This window comes from Periplaneta americana, chromosome 12 (assembly GCF_040183065.1).
Source record: "Periplaneta americana isolate PAMFEO1 chromosome 12, P.americana_PAMFEO1_priV1, whole genome shotgun sequence".
Lineage (NCBI taxonomy): Eukaryota > Metazoa > Arthropoda > Insecta > Blattodea > Blattidae > Periplaneta > Periplaneta americana.
In genome coordinates, this window is record NC_091128.1 from 37,042,788 (window position 1) to 37,062,777 (window position 19,990).

At 38.3% G+C, this 19,990-nt stretch overlaps 1 protein-coding gene across 2 annotated transcripts in view; it reads left to right on the forward strand.

Annotated features, from left to right (window-relative positions):
- The window catches only part of LOC138710295 (zinc finger protein ZFP2-like), a 32,241-nt gene that overhangs the window by 7,195 nt on the left and 5,056 nt on the right, over nucleotides 1–19,990 (forward strand). Inside the window, exons 3-4 of one of the 2 annotated variants that reach the window (XM_069841075.1) lie at nucleotides 1,635–1,745; nucleotides 15,894–15,967. In XM_069841075.1, the coding sequence (XP_069697176.1) occupies nucleotides 1,635–1,745; nucleotides 15,894–15,967 (185 nt within the window). The remainder of the gene's footprint in view (nucleotides 1–1,634; nucleotides 1,746–15,893; nucleotides 15,968–19,990) is intronic. The other variant, XM_069841076.1, reaches the window with a different exon arrangement.

Genomic DNA, 19,990 nt, shown 5'->3' on the forward strand with positions numbered 1-19,990 from the left:
TGGTACTGAGACTGGTAGCACATCCATATTTAAGGTGTGGGGGGGTTGTGGCTTGTCGTCACTGCGGTCTGCACCAGTGGCTTCAGTGTTCTCATTGGATGTCATAGTGTTCAATTGTCGGAGAAAGGGTTTGATGTGTTTTCTTCTGAGGGCCAGGTACTAAGCTTTGTTGACCTTGAATCCTTCTTCCTTACGATTAAAGTTGTTTTTGTGTCTGTGCATTTTAGTAGCCTCCCGATGTAACCTGGCATAGAAGTGTGGCTTACTGCTTAGCATGTTGGTGTCCTCGAACCTGATGTTGTGATCCCCATCTTTAAAAGCATGCTCGGCTATGGCTGAGTTGTCCACGTAACCTAGATGGCAGTTCCTTCTATGCTCGGTGATTCGGGTCTTGAAGCTACGCTGTGTTGGGCCTATGTACACTGACCCACATTAACACGGGATTCTGTATACTCCAGCTGATGACAGTCAGTCACATTTATCCTTGGCAGACCATAAACAGTTACGAGTCTGCCTAGTGGGTGTGAAGATTGTCTCCACGTTGTGTTGTAGTAGTATCTTGCTGATACAATCTGTAACTTGTCTGTAGTACAGGAGAAAAACTGTGTCTCTCTATGTTTGGCCTTGTCTCGGATCAGGTGGTGTCTGCCATCTTGATTTTAAGGCTCTTTTAATTTCTCCTGTGGAGTAGCCATTGGCCTCCAGTGTAGACATGAGGTGGCCAATTTTCTGTTTTATATGTTGTGGATCGGAGACCCGTTTGGCCTGGTCGAAGAGAATTTTCATCATTGCCCATTTCTGTTTGGGGTGGTGGTTTGAGTCGTTGTGTAAATATTTGTCAATGGGGTGGATTTACTGTAGACTTTGTGGCCGAGGGAACCATTCTCCTTCCTGTAGACCATCACATCAAGGAAGGGTAACTGACCATCCTTCTCTGTCTCCATGGTGAACTGGATCTGTGTGTGGTGGCTGTTCAGGTGGATTAGGAAGTCCTCGAGGACTTGTTTTCCGTGATTCCAGATGACGAATGTATCGTCCACATATCTGAACAAGCAGGCAGGCTTCGCAGATTCCAAGATCGCATCTTCAAAGGATTCTATATAGAACTTAGCAACTACAAGAATGAGGAGACTCCCCATGGCCACTCCATCTGTCTGTTAGTAAAAAATCTGTGACCACTGGAAATATGTGGTAGTCAAGACGTGTCGGAAGAGAGCTACGATGTCTTCAGAAAAGATGTTACCTACTCATATAGTTATATGGTGCCGCTGACCGGTACTCTAGTGAACAGTGATACCACATCCATGCTCACTAGAATGTCCTGAGGTTCGAGAACCAGCATCTTGCGTCTCTCGATGAAATGGTTAGAGCCTTTGATGTAGAAGCTCGTCTTGCCTATGTATGGCTTCAGGAGTTTTGTGAGGTATTTTCCCCCGACCTGAGCATTGGCAATTTTAATTACGTAGTTGCTTTGTACATAGTTCTTTTTTTTTTTTTTTTTTCTTGCATAGTAGTTGTGTGGTCGTATCAATTATTTTCTTAAGGAGTAGGAGCCAAGTGTGAGCATGCAGACTGAACAAATGAACTGAAGTTGCGACACTACTACAAATGTTTTGCATCAATATATTCGACAGGAAGGGACATCAGTGGAGAGCAAGGACTCCGGCTGTGGTTTCAAATGGGAAATGAAAATTGAGGAAAGTGCAATGCCATTCACATTTCCTGTGTTAAAGTGTGAACCAGAGGTGAGTGAAGTTTATTGATTGTTCTGTTCATAGCTTTCTTCATATCAAGCTCATGTACTGTTTTGTTTCTAACAATATCCTTACAAATCTTAACTGACAAACTAACTACAGTAAGTCACCGACTGACTGGCTGGCCACCATGGCATGCGGAACACCCACCACATCACCCCAGCCATTTTCATCTTACATCCCTACTGTTAGTTCTTTGCCACGTCCGCCTACATGAGGGGATTTGTTACGAATGCCTGGTGAGGCACATACTTCTTCCTCTTATAGATATTTTTATTCATTCTTAGGTTAAGGTTCTTGGGCTTGTAACTCCCGTCTCACCAACCGGGATCTTTCCTATCCCCTTGGTCCTGTCCCACGGTTTCGAGCGCGACTTCCGAGTTGTGTGGCCCGACAGGGCGCCCAGCAACGAAGCAATAGCGGACCTGGACCAAACATCAAGAAAACTCACATAGAGCCCCATTGGGGGCCCCGGGTAATTTAGACGTCCTGTTGACCGACTCTGCTCGCTGGACCTGGTATATTGCTCCAATGTGTTACCGCTGACTAATGGGTGTCGCAGTGTATCAACAACAAGTGCCTTGAAGCTGTGCAGTCTCGGATTACTCCGGCTTTGGTCGGTGAGATCGGAGTTAGCCAAGAAGTCCGGCGGTTCTATTCAGTGTAGAGCCACGAGCTGTTATTCCCGTGGTGGGGGCATAAAACTGCGACATGCCTCTGGTGTAAGACTTGCCATAAGGTGTGTAATGTTCAGTTTGAAGGGTAACTTGCGTGAGGTGGGTTGCTTGGGATCGGGCTGTGGGGAGGTCCTCATAGCCAGTGAAGAATTTTTACGTGTCTTTTGTCTTTTTCTTTTGCCCCCCCCACAGTGGTAGGCTGACGCCGACGGTTCCGTAGGGGGCTCTGTTTCAAAATGGCCTGTTCGCGCTTCTCTTCTCTTCCATAAAAACAGCAACCAAACAAACAGAAAATAGCAGAAGACAGTACAACTGATGGTAATAAGACGAACACTGCAATGGACTTTGACCCTGAGAAAGTAGCAGTTAAAGAGCCACCTCCAAAGTTTATTAGTATCGCCTTGGATGGAACCGAAAAAACTATGAAAAACATCAGTCCATTCTACGTGAGATGCGCACTCGATGGACTCGTGGGCAAGGACAGAAATGCAACTCGACTCCGCAATGGCAGTCTCCTCGTTGAGACTTCATCTGTAAAACAGCGTGAGACGCTGTTAAGAGCAAAGTTGAGCGACACTCCTCGCTGAACACCACACAAGGAGTTGTGCATACGATTCTCTAGATGGTATGTCCGATGAAGAGATCCAATTAGATCTGGCGTAACAGTCTGTGTCCAAGGCTTACCATTTACTGCATAAGCAGAACGGACGGACTGAACCCCTGAGCACAGTCTTTCTGACAAAACGTCTCTGTTGCCAGAATACATCTTTGTCGGGTATGAGCGTGTCCCAATACGTGCGTATATGCCGAACCCAATGCGGTGCTTTAGGTGCAAACGATTAGGACATATGCTAAAATGTAGCACTAAAAATATCATATGTGCAAAGTACGGCAGTGCTGACCATAGGGATTCCCCATGTGCCAGTGTCGAACACTGAATTGTTCTGGTGACCACGCCTCCAATTCTGAAAATTGCCCGAAGTAAATGGTAGATAGAGATATGCAAGAGCTTCGAGTCCGAGAAAATATTACTTTTTTCGAGGCGCGTAAGCGTATTTTCATTCAACAAAAAAAAGGCGACAGGAAAATCTTATTCATAAGTAATGCAGAAGTCAACAGAGGGAATTGATGCATCTACGCAGACGCCACCTCTTGCAAGTATGCCTGGGAAGCAAATTGAAACTGCAACCCAGACGTATGTGGATGTTGCCACTCTGACTGCTGAGTCTGACGACTCATGTGGGCTTGATATCAGGCCTTACGTCCCTAGGAAGGTCAGTGCTATGACAGTACAGAAGGATTGTAGGCCTGGTAGAACACAACAACGTCACACTCCAGGTTCGGGTAGCGGGTCTAGATCACGCTCTCGATCTCGACCTAGGTCAAGATCACGATCAGAAGTGTGACGAACTGCAGGTGAGGAGCTGGAGGCAGTACTAGACAACCCCTGACACCTCCCCTGGCCCTGGCAACATCCATAACCACATGCTGGAAAATCCTTTCTTCTGTGAATATACAACAGAATCTGGACTGAGGGTTTATTTCCATCTTCTTTGTGTTCCGCCATTGTAATTCCAATCCATAAATCGGGAAAGAATCCTTCTTTACCTAGCAGTTATAGGCCAGTTTGTCTCACCAGCTGCTTATGTAAAGTTATGGAAAATACGATAAGTAAAAGGCCTGATGTGGTCATTTGAATCAGAAAACCGATTATCTAATATCCAATATGGTTTTCGTAAGCATAAATCCGCCGCAGTCCAGCTTGTTCAGCTTGAGACCTCCATTAGAGATGCAAGGAGCATCTTATGGCAGTCTTCTTTCATCTAGAAGAGGCTTATGATACCACATGGCGGTATGGCAATCTGCAAACTCTGCATGATTGGTGACTTCGTGGCAGTCTACCAACGTTTATTGCGAAGTTCATGGCAGAGCGGTATTTCCGAGTCCAAGTACACACCACAATTTGTAACGAACATCTTCAAGAAAACGGCTTTCGGTAGGGGTCTCTTTTAAGTGTTCTTTTCTCCATTGCGATCAATGGAATTGCCCACTGTGTGGGTAACCGAGTATTTTCTCTGTTGTACATTGATGACTTCAGTTTATATTATCGGTCGACAGTTGCAACTCGTCATCAACGTACTATCAGAATGCACTGTCCGCAATGGGTTTAAATTCTCCACTCTAGAAACGCAGTGTGTCCACTTTTATAATCAACGTGGACTGCATCCACATCATGAACTACGTCTTAATGGAGTGGAGTTGCAATATACAGATACTGCGAGATTTTTGGGCCTTATCTTTGATTATAAATTAACGTGGGGAGCGCATATACGTGACTTGACAAGGTGGTGTGAAAAATCCTTAAATATTTTATGCCTTCTGTCACGTGTTCTCTGGGGTGCACACCGCATAGTGCTTATGGCTCAGCAAATAAATCCAAGTTACTTGTCTTAGACGCTATCCATCATCATGGGTTACGACTCGTTACAGGGGCCTTCCGAACGATTTGGTTAGAGAGCCTGTATTGCGAAGCAGGGGAGCCATCGCTGTATCGGCGACGTAATATCTATTTGTGCTTATATGCAGTTAAGGTCTGCTTACAACCCAAGCACAATTCTTACGATTCCTTATACCATCTTTCTCTTTATGACCGATACACTGAAAATCCACGGAGACTTCGTCCAGCAGGTGTGCTGTTTTGTGAACTGCTCTCTGAGCTCGACATCCGCCTGCCAACAGTTCGCACACTGGAATATACGACCACTCCACCGTGGATTTTGCGACGTCCCATGTTTCATGTGAGTTTGAGCCGAAGTTTTAAGAATTTTACATCAGCTTTTGTTAATAGACTTCGTTTTAGTGAACTTTTATCACAGTTTCCAAATTATTCATTAGTTTTTACTGATGGATCCCGAGTAAATGATTGTGTTGGTTGTTCCTTTGTTGCAGATGGACAGATATTTAAATATAAATTGAGCCAGTACACTAGTGTTTTTGCTGCAGAACTTTATGCTTTTTATAGAGCTTTATTGTTTTTAATTAGACAATCCCGGGAGAGATTCCTTATCTGCTCTGACTCTTTAAGTGCTATTCAGTCCCTGCAGCATTTGAATTCTGATGATCCGCTTGTGTTGAGAACCCAGGAACTTTTCCACACTTTCCTAACCTCTGATTATGAGATTGGAGTAGTGTGGACTCCGGGTCATGTTGGCATTCCTGGTAACGAGGCAGCAGATGCTGCAGCAAGGGACATTGCTCTGAATGGGTCTGAGGTGTATTGGCGTGAGAGGTGGCAAGATATTCAAAATTACCTGAAACAAAATATAGTGGCAATGCGAAGGAGAATGGCTTGCACAAGAGGGAAATAAATTACCAAGGATAAAGAATAGATTTTGGGATTCGTCCACAAGAGCGTCACGACATGAAGTAGTTTTACTCACCTGGTTGAGGATTGGACACTGTCATCTGACACATGGCCATCTCCTACGTGGTGAGCCTCAGCTGGAATGTGATATATGCCATGTTCCACTTACGGTGGAACATTATTTATTATAGTGTAGAAAATATGACCGTGTCCTTCGGCAATATCGAATTCGGCCAATTCTACGTGAGGCTCTTGAAAATAATTTTAATTGTGCAAATGCAACTCTGAAATTTTTATCGAATACAGGACTTGACAGTGTGATATAATTTTTATTGACCCATTTTACTTATCCTCCAGACCCTTTACATCCGGTGGTTACATTCTTTGTTTCATATATGTTTTTAACAAACTTGACAATTCGGATCTTTTACATCCCAGTATTTTGTAAACGCACCAGATAATTTGTTTCTGGTGACATTTGTTTTATTATTTTAGTGTTTGTTTTTAAATCTAGTTAGGGTCTGAGAATTGCTCACTTTTATGTTTTCTATGCATCACCTTGTTGAAACTGCATTTGTGAACCTCATTTTAACCGTGACAACCAACGAGATAGATACTATAGAGAGGCTACAACGTCTTCTAGTTGAAGACAATTGAACATGTCCGCCATGTTTTGTTTAATCAAACCAAAGGGGCGTGGCTCGAATGTTGTAGGAAATGACTGTGATGAAGTTAGTATTATTGTGAATTGAGTTACATATTAAGCCTATGTTAATAAGTAAAAAGTAAAATACACACACAGAACTTCACGTTTTATAACAGTTCTAGGCCTATGTTTTATTAGTTTCACTAAATATAGGCCAGATATTAAACGACAAACTATACTCAATGCAACCGAAGCAAAGCACCTAAAGACGGATGAATGTATTCAGCAGAAGAAAGATAAATAATTTTTGGTTTCGTCACAAATTTAATTACCTTACAGCTAATATAACCTAATATGAAATCATGTAATTCTGTGCTCACCAGGTGATTTCAAGAGAGACGACGTATGTAACTAATAGGAGTAAAATATAGGAAAGGTGGTGGGGAAAATAAAAAAAAAATCCAGTAATTACTTAGAAAAATTAATTTGAAATTGGAATTAACACAGAGACTTTTTGAAAACTGCAATTATTAAAACTACAAATAACCTCTTAGCATGCAACATAATAATTAAAGAATGACACTAATAGAAAGTTACTCATGATCATAACTCACTATATTTATTGAAACGATAAGATACTTATGATTAACATTGTTATCAGAAACAACAGGAGCCATAGCTAGCTACATTTCTTTCGCGTGATAGAGACATCGTGTAGTCTAATATAATTTGAAACAAAAAATATTGATCTTACACGTGTCTCGCAACTAGGCAGAGGCTTTTGCTGAATAAAACCGTTCTTACATTTGACGCAATAATGACAAATTGTGTGTGATGCAAGTGCTGACTTTCCTCTTTGTCAACAAAAAGAGCCCTACGCATTAATAAAAAGTAAATTGGGGTAGGCCCTATAAACACAATAAATACTAAACTCTTGATGGCACAACCTTATTAATAAAGATATTTCGCTTATGCTCAGTCCGTCTTAGCTTATAATTCTCTGGGGCAATGCAACCTGTATGGAGAGGGTTTAATTATCCAGAAACGAATATTACGATTTACTGCACAAATTATTTAAATTCGGGAGAATGAGACATTTTTGGAAATTTTAAATTCTTAATTATTACTTTTTTATTTATAAATCAGCTTTTTACAAAAACAATAGCGAAATGTTTAAATTAAATATTGATGTATCCGAAAAATATAATAATAATTTATTTTATTTTACCTGGCAGAGTTAAGGCCTGCTCTTCCACTAAGTCTACCATTAATACAAATGCATAATGATAGTAATAGTAATAATAATAGATATGTTATGAAATATTATTATCGAACCTATGGTACTATGGACCACCATGTTTTGTAGGGAACGATCCATAGTACTGCCAGCCTCTGCAGGGAGTGCTTATCAGAGGTATACTGCCTCTCTGTAGTATCTAACTTGTTGGTGGCAACGCTTTTTCGTTCTTTTAAGCATTCTGATTATTGGATTGTGTTCCTGTTTTGTGGAGGAATTTAGATAAGGACGCAAATAGCCATAGCAGCAGACATGCCCTATTTAAACCCAACTAACTAACTAACTTCAAGACTAATGAAACTTTGTAAACTTTCTGTATCCACTACTGCATCAGTTTCAGAGCCATTAACTTTTATTGGTATAACAGCTTTAGAAAGACAGGATGGTGAAGCAGCTAAGAGGGATGCTGAAGTTCGATCTTGAGAATATTTATAAATTTCAATTTACAAACATTAGCAAAATGCTCCATTTTGGCACATTTCTTACACATGGCGTTTCTAGCCATACACTGAGCACGAGGGTGCTTTTCACCACCACAAAAATAGCACTGCATTTTCGTAGCTGCAGAAGTAGGTCCGTCTCCATAAGTCGAGTTTTCATGGTTTAAAAGTTGTTTAATCTGGTCATGTACAGCATTAACAGACGGATTTACGGCAATAAAATATTTTGAATTTTGTTCCGCCATTTCTAATGATCTAGCTTGATTAATGGCAACATCTAACGGCAGTGTTAAATCTTCAAGTAGACATTGCCTTATGTGCTGATAAATGAATCACGTATAAAATCATTTTTATTTTGGTCAGCTGACACAGCCTTTAAATTGCAGTCTTTGCTTAATAATTTTAATGCTTCAACATATTGATCCATGGACTCACCCTGTAACTGACATCTAGTAGAAAGTGGTAGGCTGCCTGGCAAAAACTTCACTCTTCGGTCTTACATACAAGGATTCCAATACTGCGATAGCGGCAGAGTAGGTACACACTTCACTGATATGCTCGTATACAGAGGGAGCAATGTAATTAGCGAGCAGCAAAAACTTCTGTTCTTCATTAGCTTCTGTAGATTCCACGAAATTGTAGCCACCAAAATGTTAAAATATGATGTTCACTTAAATCGGCTACAACTTGCCATTTTCACATCAAGAAATGGATTCAGAACATCTCAAAATCTGTGCATAAGTGGCTAACATGACAATATCTTTGAAAAATATTGGAGTGCAAGAGGTCAAATGACTTTATAGTCAAACGTCTGGCATTAGAAAACAACAACAACATTACCAGTGCTTCCACTGCTGTTCTGCGCTATTAGTATTTACCTCTATATCAAATCTTATAGGACGTGCTAATTTATCCATAGTTACTTTATTGTTTTATAGTTTCTGCTTATTAAATTGTAAAGAAAACACCTTTTAGAATTTAAGGCTTTAATAAGCTGAAAACCAATACCACAACAAACAAACATGTTGCTGTGACACCTAGTAATTCATTTTTACTGAAACTCTTTTGTTTTCAGGAATGACATTTGTTTACTATTATGTTACCAGGCTAGGGTACGAATGTATTTATGTACTTGGCTTCTAGTGGAGTCATATGTACCATTAACAAAAGACTTTAGTACCAAAGTCAATTTCGCACCGAAATAAGAGTGAAAAGTTGCCGTGTAAGTGATGGCCGGTGGTGTGGTGTGATTGCATGCTTCCCATATGAGCTATTCGGTAGGAGCAGATAGAAAGCGAGTTTTCGTAAGGTCGAATATCGGTAACAGATTAGGTTTGGCTAGTATCCTTTCATAACGGAATTATAAAAAATTAACCCGGGAACAGAATATTTATTCATATCAGGTTTTGTCCCGAGAATTTAAGATGTCTGACCAATCTAACCTACCTGTATACAAAAATAAGATATTCGTTCATATTCAAACTGTATATTAATTCTGTTAGCTTACCCTTAAAGCTCTTGGTGTAATTGCAGTTAGACCTACTATGCTCTTGTAATTCAGCACAGAAATCGGTTCATCATGTGATAGAAGTAGCAGGAAGGTAACCACGTTTTGAAGTTTATCCCTTAAAACAATTAAAGGATCTCAGTTTAATAAATGCTTAAGATATGACGGAAGAATTCAGCTGCATCTACAGCATCTACACGGTTCAGTTTTTCATGTGCGTATGCATGCAATCTGGGAAGAATATTGAAAGAATCAAGTTTAAAACGCAGGTTGAATTAAGATGCATGAAGATTTTATGTCTACATGATACGCCGTATTAATATTAATCATCAATTTTGCATTCATTGCTTCAATTTTTAAAGTTGAAAGAAAAGTTGAACCATGTAGATAGCATTAAGTCAGGTAATCTCAAATGTATTTCTTTCTTACCTTTGACGTTGCGAACTATTTCTTGTTGTAGGAAAGCACCAATAACTTCTAAGTTAACTCGATCTGTTCAAATTTGTTCCGTAAAATTATGAAGTTTGACTACTTTTGGACAATTTTTTTACAAACTTCGACTTTTGCCCTATTTTACCGTCGTAAAAACGATCGAAATAGTTTCATTTGTCCGAAATGAACTACAATCTAAACTAACCTAATCTAAGAACACATTATTATAGGTCATTTGCGACAATTGAAATTATTTCTATCGTTTCTAAGACTGTAAAATAAGGCGAAAATGAAAGTTTGAAACAAAATAATCCAAAATCAATAATTACCAGCGAATATAATAAGAATGTGAAGTGGTAAATATAGGGTCTCCCAATCTGCTTTCAAAATATCCACACACACACACACACACACACACACACAGCCATCAAATAACAAACCATTATTATTCTTGGTAGGAGGTCCACACCTGTGCAGTAACGATCAGCGCGTCTGGCCGCGAAACCAAGTGGTCCGGGTTCGATTCCCGGTCGGGGCAAGTTACCTTGTTGATGTTTTTTCCGGGGTTTTCCCTCAACCTAAGATGAGCAAATTCTGAGTAACTTTCGGTGCTGGACCCCGGACTCATTTCACCGGCATTATCACCTTCATCTCATTCAGACACTAAATAACCTAAGTTGTTGATAAAGCGTCTTAAAATAACCTACTAAAATTAAAAAAAAAATCTTGGTAGCATTTGGTTAATCAAACCTAAACTAAACAAACCTAAACTTCATACATGCAAGATGTACAACCACGCTGTCTCTGCATCAGACGTCCATCCACTGCCATCCAAGATCCAAATAAAAAAAACAACAGACAGAGCCTCGAATACTGCAATCGATCGATCAATCAATCTCCATCACCCAGCAACCAATCCAACTCCCATTCAAACCACTAACCTTTCTTTGACACCTAAAACACTTCCTCTTCCAATCTCCTTTCAAAATATCTCCACAGATGCCACATGCACAACTATTAGATAACACACCATCATTAATTAAGAACTCGCGCAATTCTTCTTACCTCAGTCTACTAAACTCAACCTCATTCATTCTATATGCCAATGACACAAGACACGATGCACTTCGATCGAAGCCGAGACAAAATACATCCTTCAGTTCTGCAATCGATCGACGAATTGCTCTCCCCATCCATCAGCCAATCACACCAATCCACATTCAAACCGAGCCACCAATCACCACAAAGCCCGCCAAATTCAAGCGTATAAATCATAATAAATTAATAATAAAAAAACACGCATCATTTTCGACAAATAAAAAGCAAAACACTGTTTTCACCTTATAAAACTACCCTATAATCAAGAGTCCTGGTTTAAAAATCCGCGCAGTAGTTAAACTCCATAATTACCTAATCATCTATATTCATTCATTCCTTAATTCAAGCTTTAAAAGTAATAGGACTGCCAACATCGAACATTTGACCAATTTAACAAATGGGGCTAATAGGCAATACACAGTAGAATAATATGGCTACTTTGTCTCCGACTGAAAATGTAACTCCACTATACAATAATAATAATAATAATAATAATAATAATAATAATAATAATAATAATCTGAATGTTGTAAAACTGACGCACTCTGTAAATAACGGATATTAATAACATCTGTTTGAAACTGTCATATTGGCAAAACATAACCACGGAACTTTCAAAACCAAAGATTTTTAGTGCTAACGACCACTGTGGCAAACTAAGGAACATGTATGAGCGTCCAACATCTATCATTTAAATTAAACTCCCCTGATACGTGTCTAGTCAGCGATGTATGCAATGGAGGGGAAAGGGAACTGGCCACCCTATCTCATTATCTCTTGGCCCAGTTGTGTCACTTTTGGGGTCCATACCGGTCTTCGGACAGTTGACTAAACAATAACATTCTAATTTACATCGAACTATTTTAGTGCTAAATGTTTATTTAAGTTTCCAATGTAATAACAATTACTTGAATATTTACTGATAATATATTTGAGATTATGTTATTTTTATTTTTGTTATTCAGAGGTGTTTTTACCTTAAATTAAATGATCCTATGTGTCATTACACTGTCACAGTAATATATTTCTTATCAAATTTCACTTCTTCTCAGCCGTAACAGATAACTTAGTCAAATTATGAACATGAATAGAATATCAGTTCACAAAAGATTTTTAGCATGGACAATTTTGTACTCCTCACTTCTTACCTGTACACATCATTATAACGTATGTCACCTTGTGAACAGTTTCAATTCTTCAAAATTATTTTATTTCAATTAAAGTATTTTTATGAACTTATGAACAAATTATGAGGTGTTTTCAAGATGGAGTGATTCTTGAAAAACATTATTTTATAATTGCTATCTTTAGATAATTATTAAGGTCTAGCAGTTTTTTAGACAATTATTAAGGCCTAGCAGTCACCAAGTACAAATTTCATTTAGTTCTAATTACGTTCAACTTCCTCATTTTATTATGAACAATTAAAAAAAAAGTGATGCTCTAAATCATTCCTATGCAGAGATATGAGCTATTTTATAAATTACTGCACCTATGGGAAATTGTGATGCAAGTCCTGCAGAATCTATTATGCTACAACAACCACTCAATTGAACAACTTCAGAATTCAGATATTTCCATTGTAGTGTGTGTCGAACCTAATACATAAATATCATTTATATCTGTGATCGTGGGTGACATGCCCTGGTTGAATTCACATGGAATGACTCCATATCGTATTTCAATTTTTTTTCCTTTACAGTTGTAAATGTTTTAAAATTTTGTTTGCTGTCCAAATCTTTAAGGATGTAGGCTAAGTCTTTTGCTGATGTAATCTTAAACCATTAACATTATTTATAATGTTTCAGATGAATTTACTTTTAAACTAGTTAATAACTTTATGGTATATTAGTCATTTTAGGTTATATTGTGATTATACATGAGGGTGTCAACTACTGATGCTAATTTATTCTTTATTTTTAGTAGTTGACACACAATGTCAACTAGTGGTACCAACTGTTTTCATATACTGTTTATTTTCTCTGCTTCTCCATAAGCATAGCTTCGTTGGTGTTGTGTCAAACTCACTGTAACATGCATCAATCTAATAGTTGACATCCCATGCCAACCACTGAATATGTACTATGTCAACTATTACAGCACGACTAACGTGAATTTGTAACATTAAATTTTGGTATTACCTAGGTCTCCACAATGCCTCCAGTCAAAAGGAAGATGCTTAATTATCCCAAGGAACAAAAATTAATATTGCCATAGTGCTGTTCACATGGGAATGCCCATAGCTACAGCAGCGAAACGTTTCTCAGTTCCTCGCATTACATTAAAGTACAAAGTCAAAGAGAAGACACCTCAGTATCGTCGGAGGATGGGTCCAGATACAGTGCTTACAAAGGAAGAGGAATGGATTCTTACAATGGCCGGATTTCCCATAAAATCTGAGCTTTTAGACAGTCTGAAACACCTGATTGAAGAACTTAAACACCAAAATCCTTTTGTGAGTAATCATCTGGGAAAAACTTGGTACAATGCTTTTTTTAAGTGCCATCCCAATATTGGCATCAGAACAGCACAGAACCTTACATCAAGTAGGGGATCTGTAATAGAGGAAGCTCTAAAGAGATGGCATAGAGAGATAGATGAATATTTAACAGAAAACAATTTCAAGATTATACTTGAACAACCTGCAACAGTTTTCAATCTCGATGGAACTGCATTCTTTTTGAACCCCAAAAGTAACAAAGTGCTGGCCCTGAGAGGGGATAGAAAATGTTTATCAACAAGTGAACGGTGATGAAAAGGAGTGTTTAATTGTGTTAGTAACTGGAAATTCAAATGGTGATTTAGCCTCTCCATTGATAGTGTTCAAGTATGTTAGAATTCCATAGGAATGAACTGGAAATGTGCCAAAACATTGGATGTATTCCATCCTTTCTTTATAGAAAAGAAAATACTATTGCCAGTTATTGTGTTTATTGATGGGCATGCATCACAGCTCACCTTGCATACTAGCAAATTTTGCAATGAGCATGACATTATACTAATAGCACTTCTTCCAAATTCCACCCATCTTATCCAGCCTATGGACGTTGCTGTCTTCCGTGTGTTAAAAGAAAATTGGAAGCAGAAAGTGCATCAGTGGAGATTGAATCATTTGGATCAACTGGTGCTAAAGAAAATCCCTTTCGCACCCTTGCTGGAAGAAACACTGCCTGAATTCATTACATCTTCCATCCTGCAGAATGGATTTAGGAAAACTGGACTTGTTCCATGGAATTCATAAAGTGTAGACTACTCATAAGTTCCATCTGAGAGTAATGATCTCACACCCTCCATTACAAGTCCTAGCACTTTCAAGGAAAATCGGGCCGGATTAGAAATCATTGAAAAGTATATTCAGAAAGAGAAACATGCTAGCTTTCGGTCTTCCACTGATGTGTGGAATGGAAATGTGGATGATCACTCTTTATATTTACTATGGATAAAAATAAAAGAAGACTGTGATAAAACAAATAATGCTCAGTCCTTTGGTAAAACTGTGACATAAATCACACAGAAGAAAATCAAAATAAAGAAGTGGAAGAAGGAATTGATATTACAGACCAAAACCAAAATAATGAAGAAGGAACTGGCATGGAAAACGAAGTTAGAGAAGAAGAAGCTGGCATGGCAGACCGATGTGTCACTCCAAAGAAATTTAAAGGGAAGTCCTCATGTTCCTTAATATACTTCAACAGGTGGAAGCCTGAGATTGCTAAGAAACTCAAGATGCAAGAAAAATTAGAGAATCGCAGGAAGCCAAGAGTCTACAAGAAAAGAAAATTTTCAGTATCCTCAGAATCCGAAGACGAGGAAGAATGGGTTGAGTCGGGTAGTAGTATGGATGATGACAGTTTGTTCCATGATGAAGAGCCATCTGATGAAGGGGAAGTAGAAGATATAAATGAACTTGTAACTGAAAAAGAAACCCAAAGTAGACAGGAAACTGGAAAGAAGTCTTATAAGAAAGGTGATTTTGTCCTAGTTTCTTTTTCAGGAAAGAAAAACAATTTACTTATGTTAGCATTGTTCAAGATGTGTTTGAGGATGGTGAAATTAATGTCATAGCACTGAAAGCTTGCAAGAAACAAAAAAAAAAAAAAGTTTTTCAGGCTGAAGAAAACGATATCAGTGTTGTTAGTCCATCACAGATCATTGATATGCGTCCTGTACCACTCTCAAATCATCATCAGAAATATGAATTCCGAAACAGTATTGACTGTGCGGTGTAAAATACCACTTATTTTCAAAATAACAGTATTTTATTTGGTGTCAACTACTGATGCAGTCAACAGTCAATTTACATATACATATTTTTTCTAACCTAATATTCTATAATGTGATGAATTGTGACATAAATCACATTCCAAAGCTTCAAATAAGCTGAAGATTAATTGTATTTTTAGTCATAATTAAATCTTCTTCTTGCATATCAAATAAACGGAGCTTTATTTCTTAAAGTGTCTTTACCTTCTTTTAAAATGTACGTTTTTCTGGAAAACTATTCAAAACCTTGCAAAATGGCATGTAACTTTTTTGTTGCTCTTTACTCAAGGAATCCACTAGAATTAATGACATTACTTATGGTTCACCTGTGTGTGTCAGAATGTCTTGGTGGCTTTGCCAATTTGGAGCAACCAGCATCATAATCAATCTTCTCTGTTGTATTTATTGTTTGCAGGAAGAGGCATTTGGAGTGGCTCGAGAGAATCGGATGGAGGTAACGACACAGGAATCTGAATTCTTGACTGAGAGGTGAGAGCAATGTGCTGCGCAAGTGATGACGTTATTGTATGTTGCCATCACTGATAAAGAGGGAACGTATGTTCTGTTCGGCACTGGCTGCATAGTGTTAGTGATGTCGAACAATTGTGGGGCACACAGCAAATATACCTTTACATGGGTTTCACTATTTGGCTAGTACATTTACAGTTGACCTTGCCTTTTTTGAGGAAGCTACACTCTCCTTTTCCCTTAAGATGAAGAAACAATTTAAATTGCATATAAATAATTCAGATATTATGCAAAGCTTATAGTTTTTTAATAATTCACAAGAAAAAGTTTAACTGACTTCCAACTTACACAGAGTGATGCTTGCTGTGGAAGTAATTCCGCACTTGCAGTGACATCTTAAAAGAGTTGCATTGTGCTGTAATACACATCCCTTTCTGTACTGGTGGGTGATAAACTCGACATTTTATTGGACCCATATTTATATGAAGTTGACTGCTAAGATTTTTCAGTGCTTCCTTTATTTTTGTTAACATTATTTTGTATCTTCAACGAGTGGAATATTTTTTTACAAAAGAAATCTACGTTCACAGATACTATCTGTGAATTAAATGACTTTGGTTGATTCTAATTGAGATAGGTATGAAATGTTGACATTTGAAGAATGATCACCAAAATTTTATAGACCTAATATTAAGAAATGGCACTTGGTAGTGCTTTGGAATACTTTGATATAGGCAGACACATGTTCATATTCTCCATAAAAGTAAATGTTGACACAGTCACTGAGAATGCATGTTCAATAAATAAACTAAAAACAATAAATGCGAGTCTTCCATCTTAGGATATTAGTAGTTCCCAAATTCTTAGAGGCAAACTCTCATTCCATAAATATCTGATGAAATGTGAATTGAGAAACTCAACTGGGTAATTTCATTTTATCAATTGAAATGTGTGTGCATTGCTTCTGAAAACAGCTACCATACTCTACTGGAGTTAGGTGACTTGTACAGTACTCAATATTTTTACTCTGGCTAGATATTCCTAAGCTCTTCAAACTCATTGGATTGCCTGATATCATGAATTCCAGCGATTAGCTCACGTCTCCTGTGTTGTCACTTCAGTATGGAGTTTTGGTATGACGTCACCACGTGTGTATGAATTATATGAGAATATGCGTGAATTGAGCTCACTTATTGAAAATGGAAGATACGTAATAAATGGTACCTGGAGAAAAAGACTGCAGTGCCATTACTATAATGGAAATTTTGAGAGGATTCCAGCATTATTTTGTTTTATTTATCCCCATGATGGGTATTTCAGTTTCGTGTCTCTCACTCTATGTTCAACATGCCATTAGTGCTGCTCACCATTTTGATGATTTTAATGATTAATGCAGCAAAGTTGAAATGCTGGTCGAGGAAACGGCAATATGCAATTAATAACTGCTTTTGTCCTTTGCAGTTTGTTCGTAGCAATCACAGGCGCAATTTTTCAGGCCCAGTTCACAATTTTAGCTGCAGAAGGTTCGTGCCGTCATGTGACCTCTGATTACTTCTCTGTCTATAATTTGCAGTTCTAACTTCTAACATCAGAGATATCAAATGTTCTACGCCAGAGAAAGACAGTTTCAGACAATGTGATGTTTGTGGAGGAAGAGCACATTCTCTATTTCGTGTGATGTCAGGCGAGAGCATAGTAATACAATTTTGCCTATATTTACGGCGCTGAGACTGGAGAAGTGGTGTGTTCAGTTTGCTGTAGTGCTCTCGCTGACATCACTTATTACAATGGCCAGTACAAGTAAAACGGAGCTTCCTGTTTTCCTGTCTGTATGGGAAAATCTGTTTCTATTTGTGCAATGCAGTGAAGGTGCAAAGTGTGTGGTGTGTGACAAAGAATTGCAGTGCATTAAGAAGTACAATTTGCAGCGTCATTATTCGTTGTGTTACGGAAATGAATATGACAAATATCAAGGGGAGGAACGTGACGTATTATTAACGGAATTAAAGGAACGTGCTGAACTGAAGGAAATCAAAATAGCGACTCTTCTCTTCTTCGAAGCTAAAGAATAGCTCTTTATATGGCAAAGAAACTAAGGCCGTTTACTGAAGGAGACTTTGCTAAAGAGATTATTGTGATGGCCGCTGAAGAAAAATGCCCACATTTAGGGATAGAAGAATTTGAAAGAGTAAGTTTGTCCTCTAAGACTATTATGCGTCGTATTCAGGAAATGAGTGCACATGTGCAGGAGGAACTCAGTGATGTGAACATAAGTTTGTAAATTTTTCCATAGCTGTCGATGAAAATTTTGGCATTGGATACTGTGCAATTAGCAATTTTTATTAGGGGCGTGGATGACAAATTGAATGTGGAAGAAGAATTATTAGATTTAGTTCACTTTAAGGACACCACTACAGGGTTGGACGTTTTCAAAGGTGTTAAGGAGCTCTTGAAAAAGCTGACGTGAGTTGGAATAAACTTGTTACTGTCGCAGCGGTTGGAGGTCCGTCTATGTTGGACTAATAACCCAGATGATGGAACATGTGAAACTTGTTCCTCGTGCAACATATGATCTCATTGCAATCCACTGCATTCTCCAGCAAGAGAATTTTTGCGCCAAGTACATTACAGTTGAACATATTATGGATACCGTAGTACCAGTTACTAATTCCATCCGCTCAAGAGGCAGGCCTTACACATAGACAGTTTAAATCTTTCCTTGGTGATCTCGCTTATCACTTTAATATGCGCTGGTTAAGCAGGGGTAAGTTGCTAGATCATTTCTTTGAGTTAAGAGAAGATTAAGAGAAGAAATAGCATTGTTCATGACTAGTCTAAATCAGCCTGTCCCTCAGTTGCAAGAAAAACCTGGATTTGTGACTAGGCTTTCCATGCTGATTTAACAGGCCACTTAAACAATTTAAATACCTCACTTCAGGGCAAGAGTCTCATTCTAACAGATATGTACTATAGAGTTAAAGCGTTCAAATTGTCATTGGCTCTGGGAAAATCAGCTGCTAGCTGTAAACTGTGCACTTTTTAAAGTTAGCCCTGTCTCACATTTGTGATCCGAACATTAGTCTCCCTGAAGAATATGTGCAAATTCTACAAGATCTTCTTCGTCAGTTTGACTTAAGTTTTCAAGATGTAGAAACAATTTCTACTACATTTCAGCTCTTTGCAACCCCTTATTCAGTAGATTTCAACGATGTTCCTAACAGGTACCTAGTGGAACTGTTAAATTTACAATGTGACGATTCGTTGAAGGACAAATAAACACTAGAACGACATGGCTGACTTCTACAGGAATTTCTGCCAAGCCAGATTCCCGAGATTATTTGCACTTGCAGCACAGGTATTATATATCTTTGTTTCGACATAAGTATGCGAACAATTCTTTTCTGTTATGAAACTTGCTGGGTCTAAATCAAGAAGTACCCTGTCAGATCACAACCTAACATGCAGTCTTGAATTATATGTTGTCCAATCATTCTGTCCCAATATTGATAAATTATTTAAAGACAGAAACACAAAATACAGAAAAAGGTCCACATAATCGTTCTGTGTCTTCTTTCAAATTACAGAGAAAAAATATAGGTTATATGTATTTTCTCATAAAATACAACAAAGGTTTAATTATTCCTCATCTTTTAAACACGTTGTGTGATTGCAGTTATAAATAAAGGATATCTTGAGCATGCTTAATAAAAACTTATCTTATTTTACATTACATTTGTTTGACTCAATTAACTGAAATGAATTACTACGTAATTATTACATACAAGAAAGAGTCTTATCATATGAGACTGACTTTGTTATAGATTCATTTTCGCATAATAAAGCAGAGTCAGTACACAAGACGCGCAATTCAAACAGTTAACATTACCATTGGGATAGCCAGGCATTAAACTGTGTTATGAATGCCAGATCATTTTAATTTATCTCCCACAGCACAGCCTGCACGCCTAATACCTCTTCCCTTCCTACAAACTGCTGCCCACATTTCACATCCCTGCAGACATATCGACTTGCGAGAAGACAGAG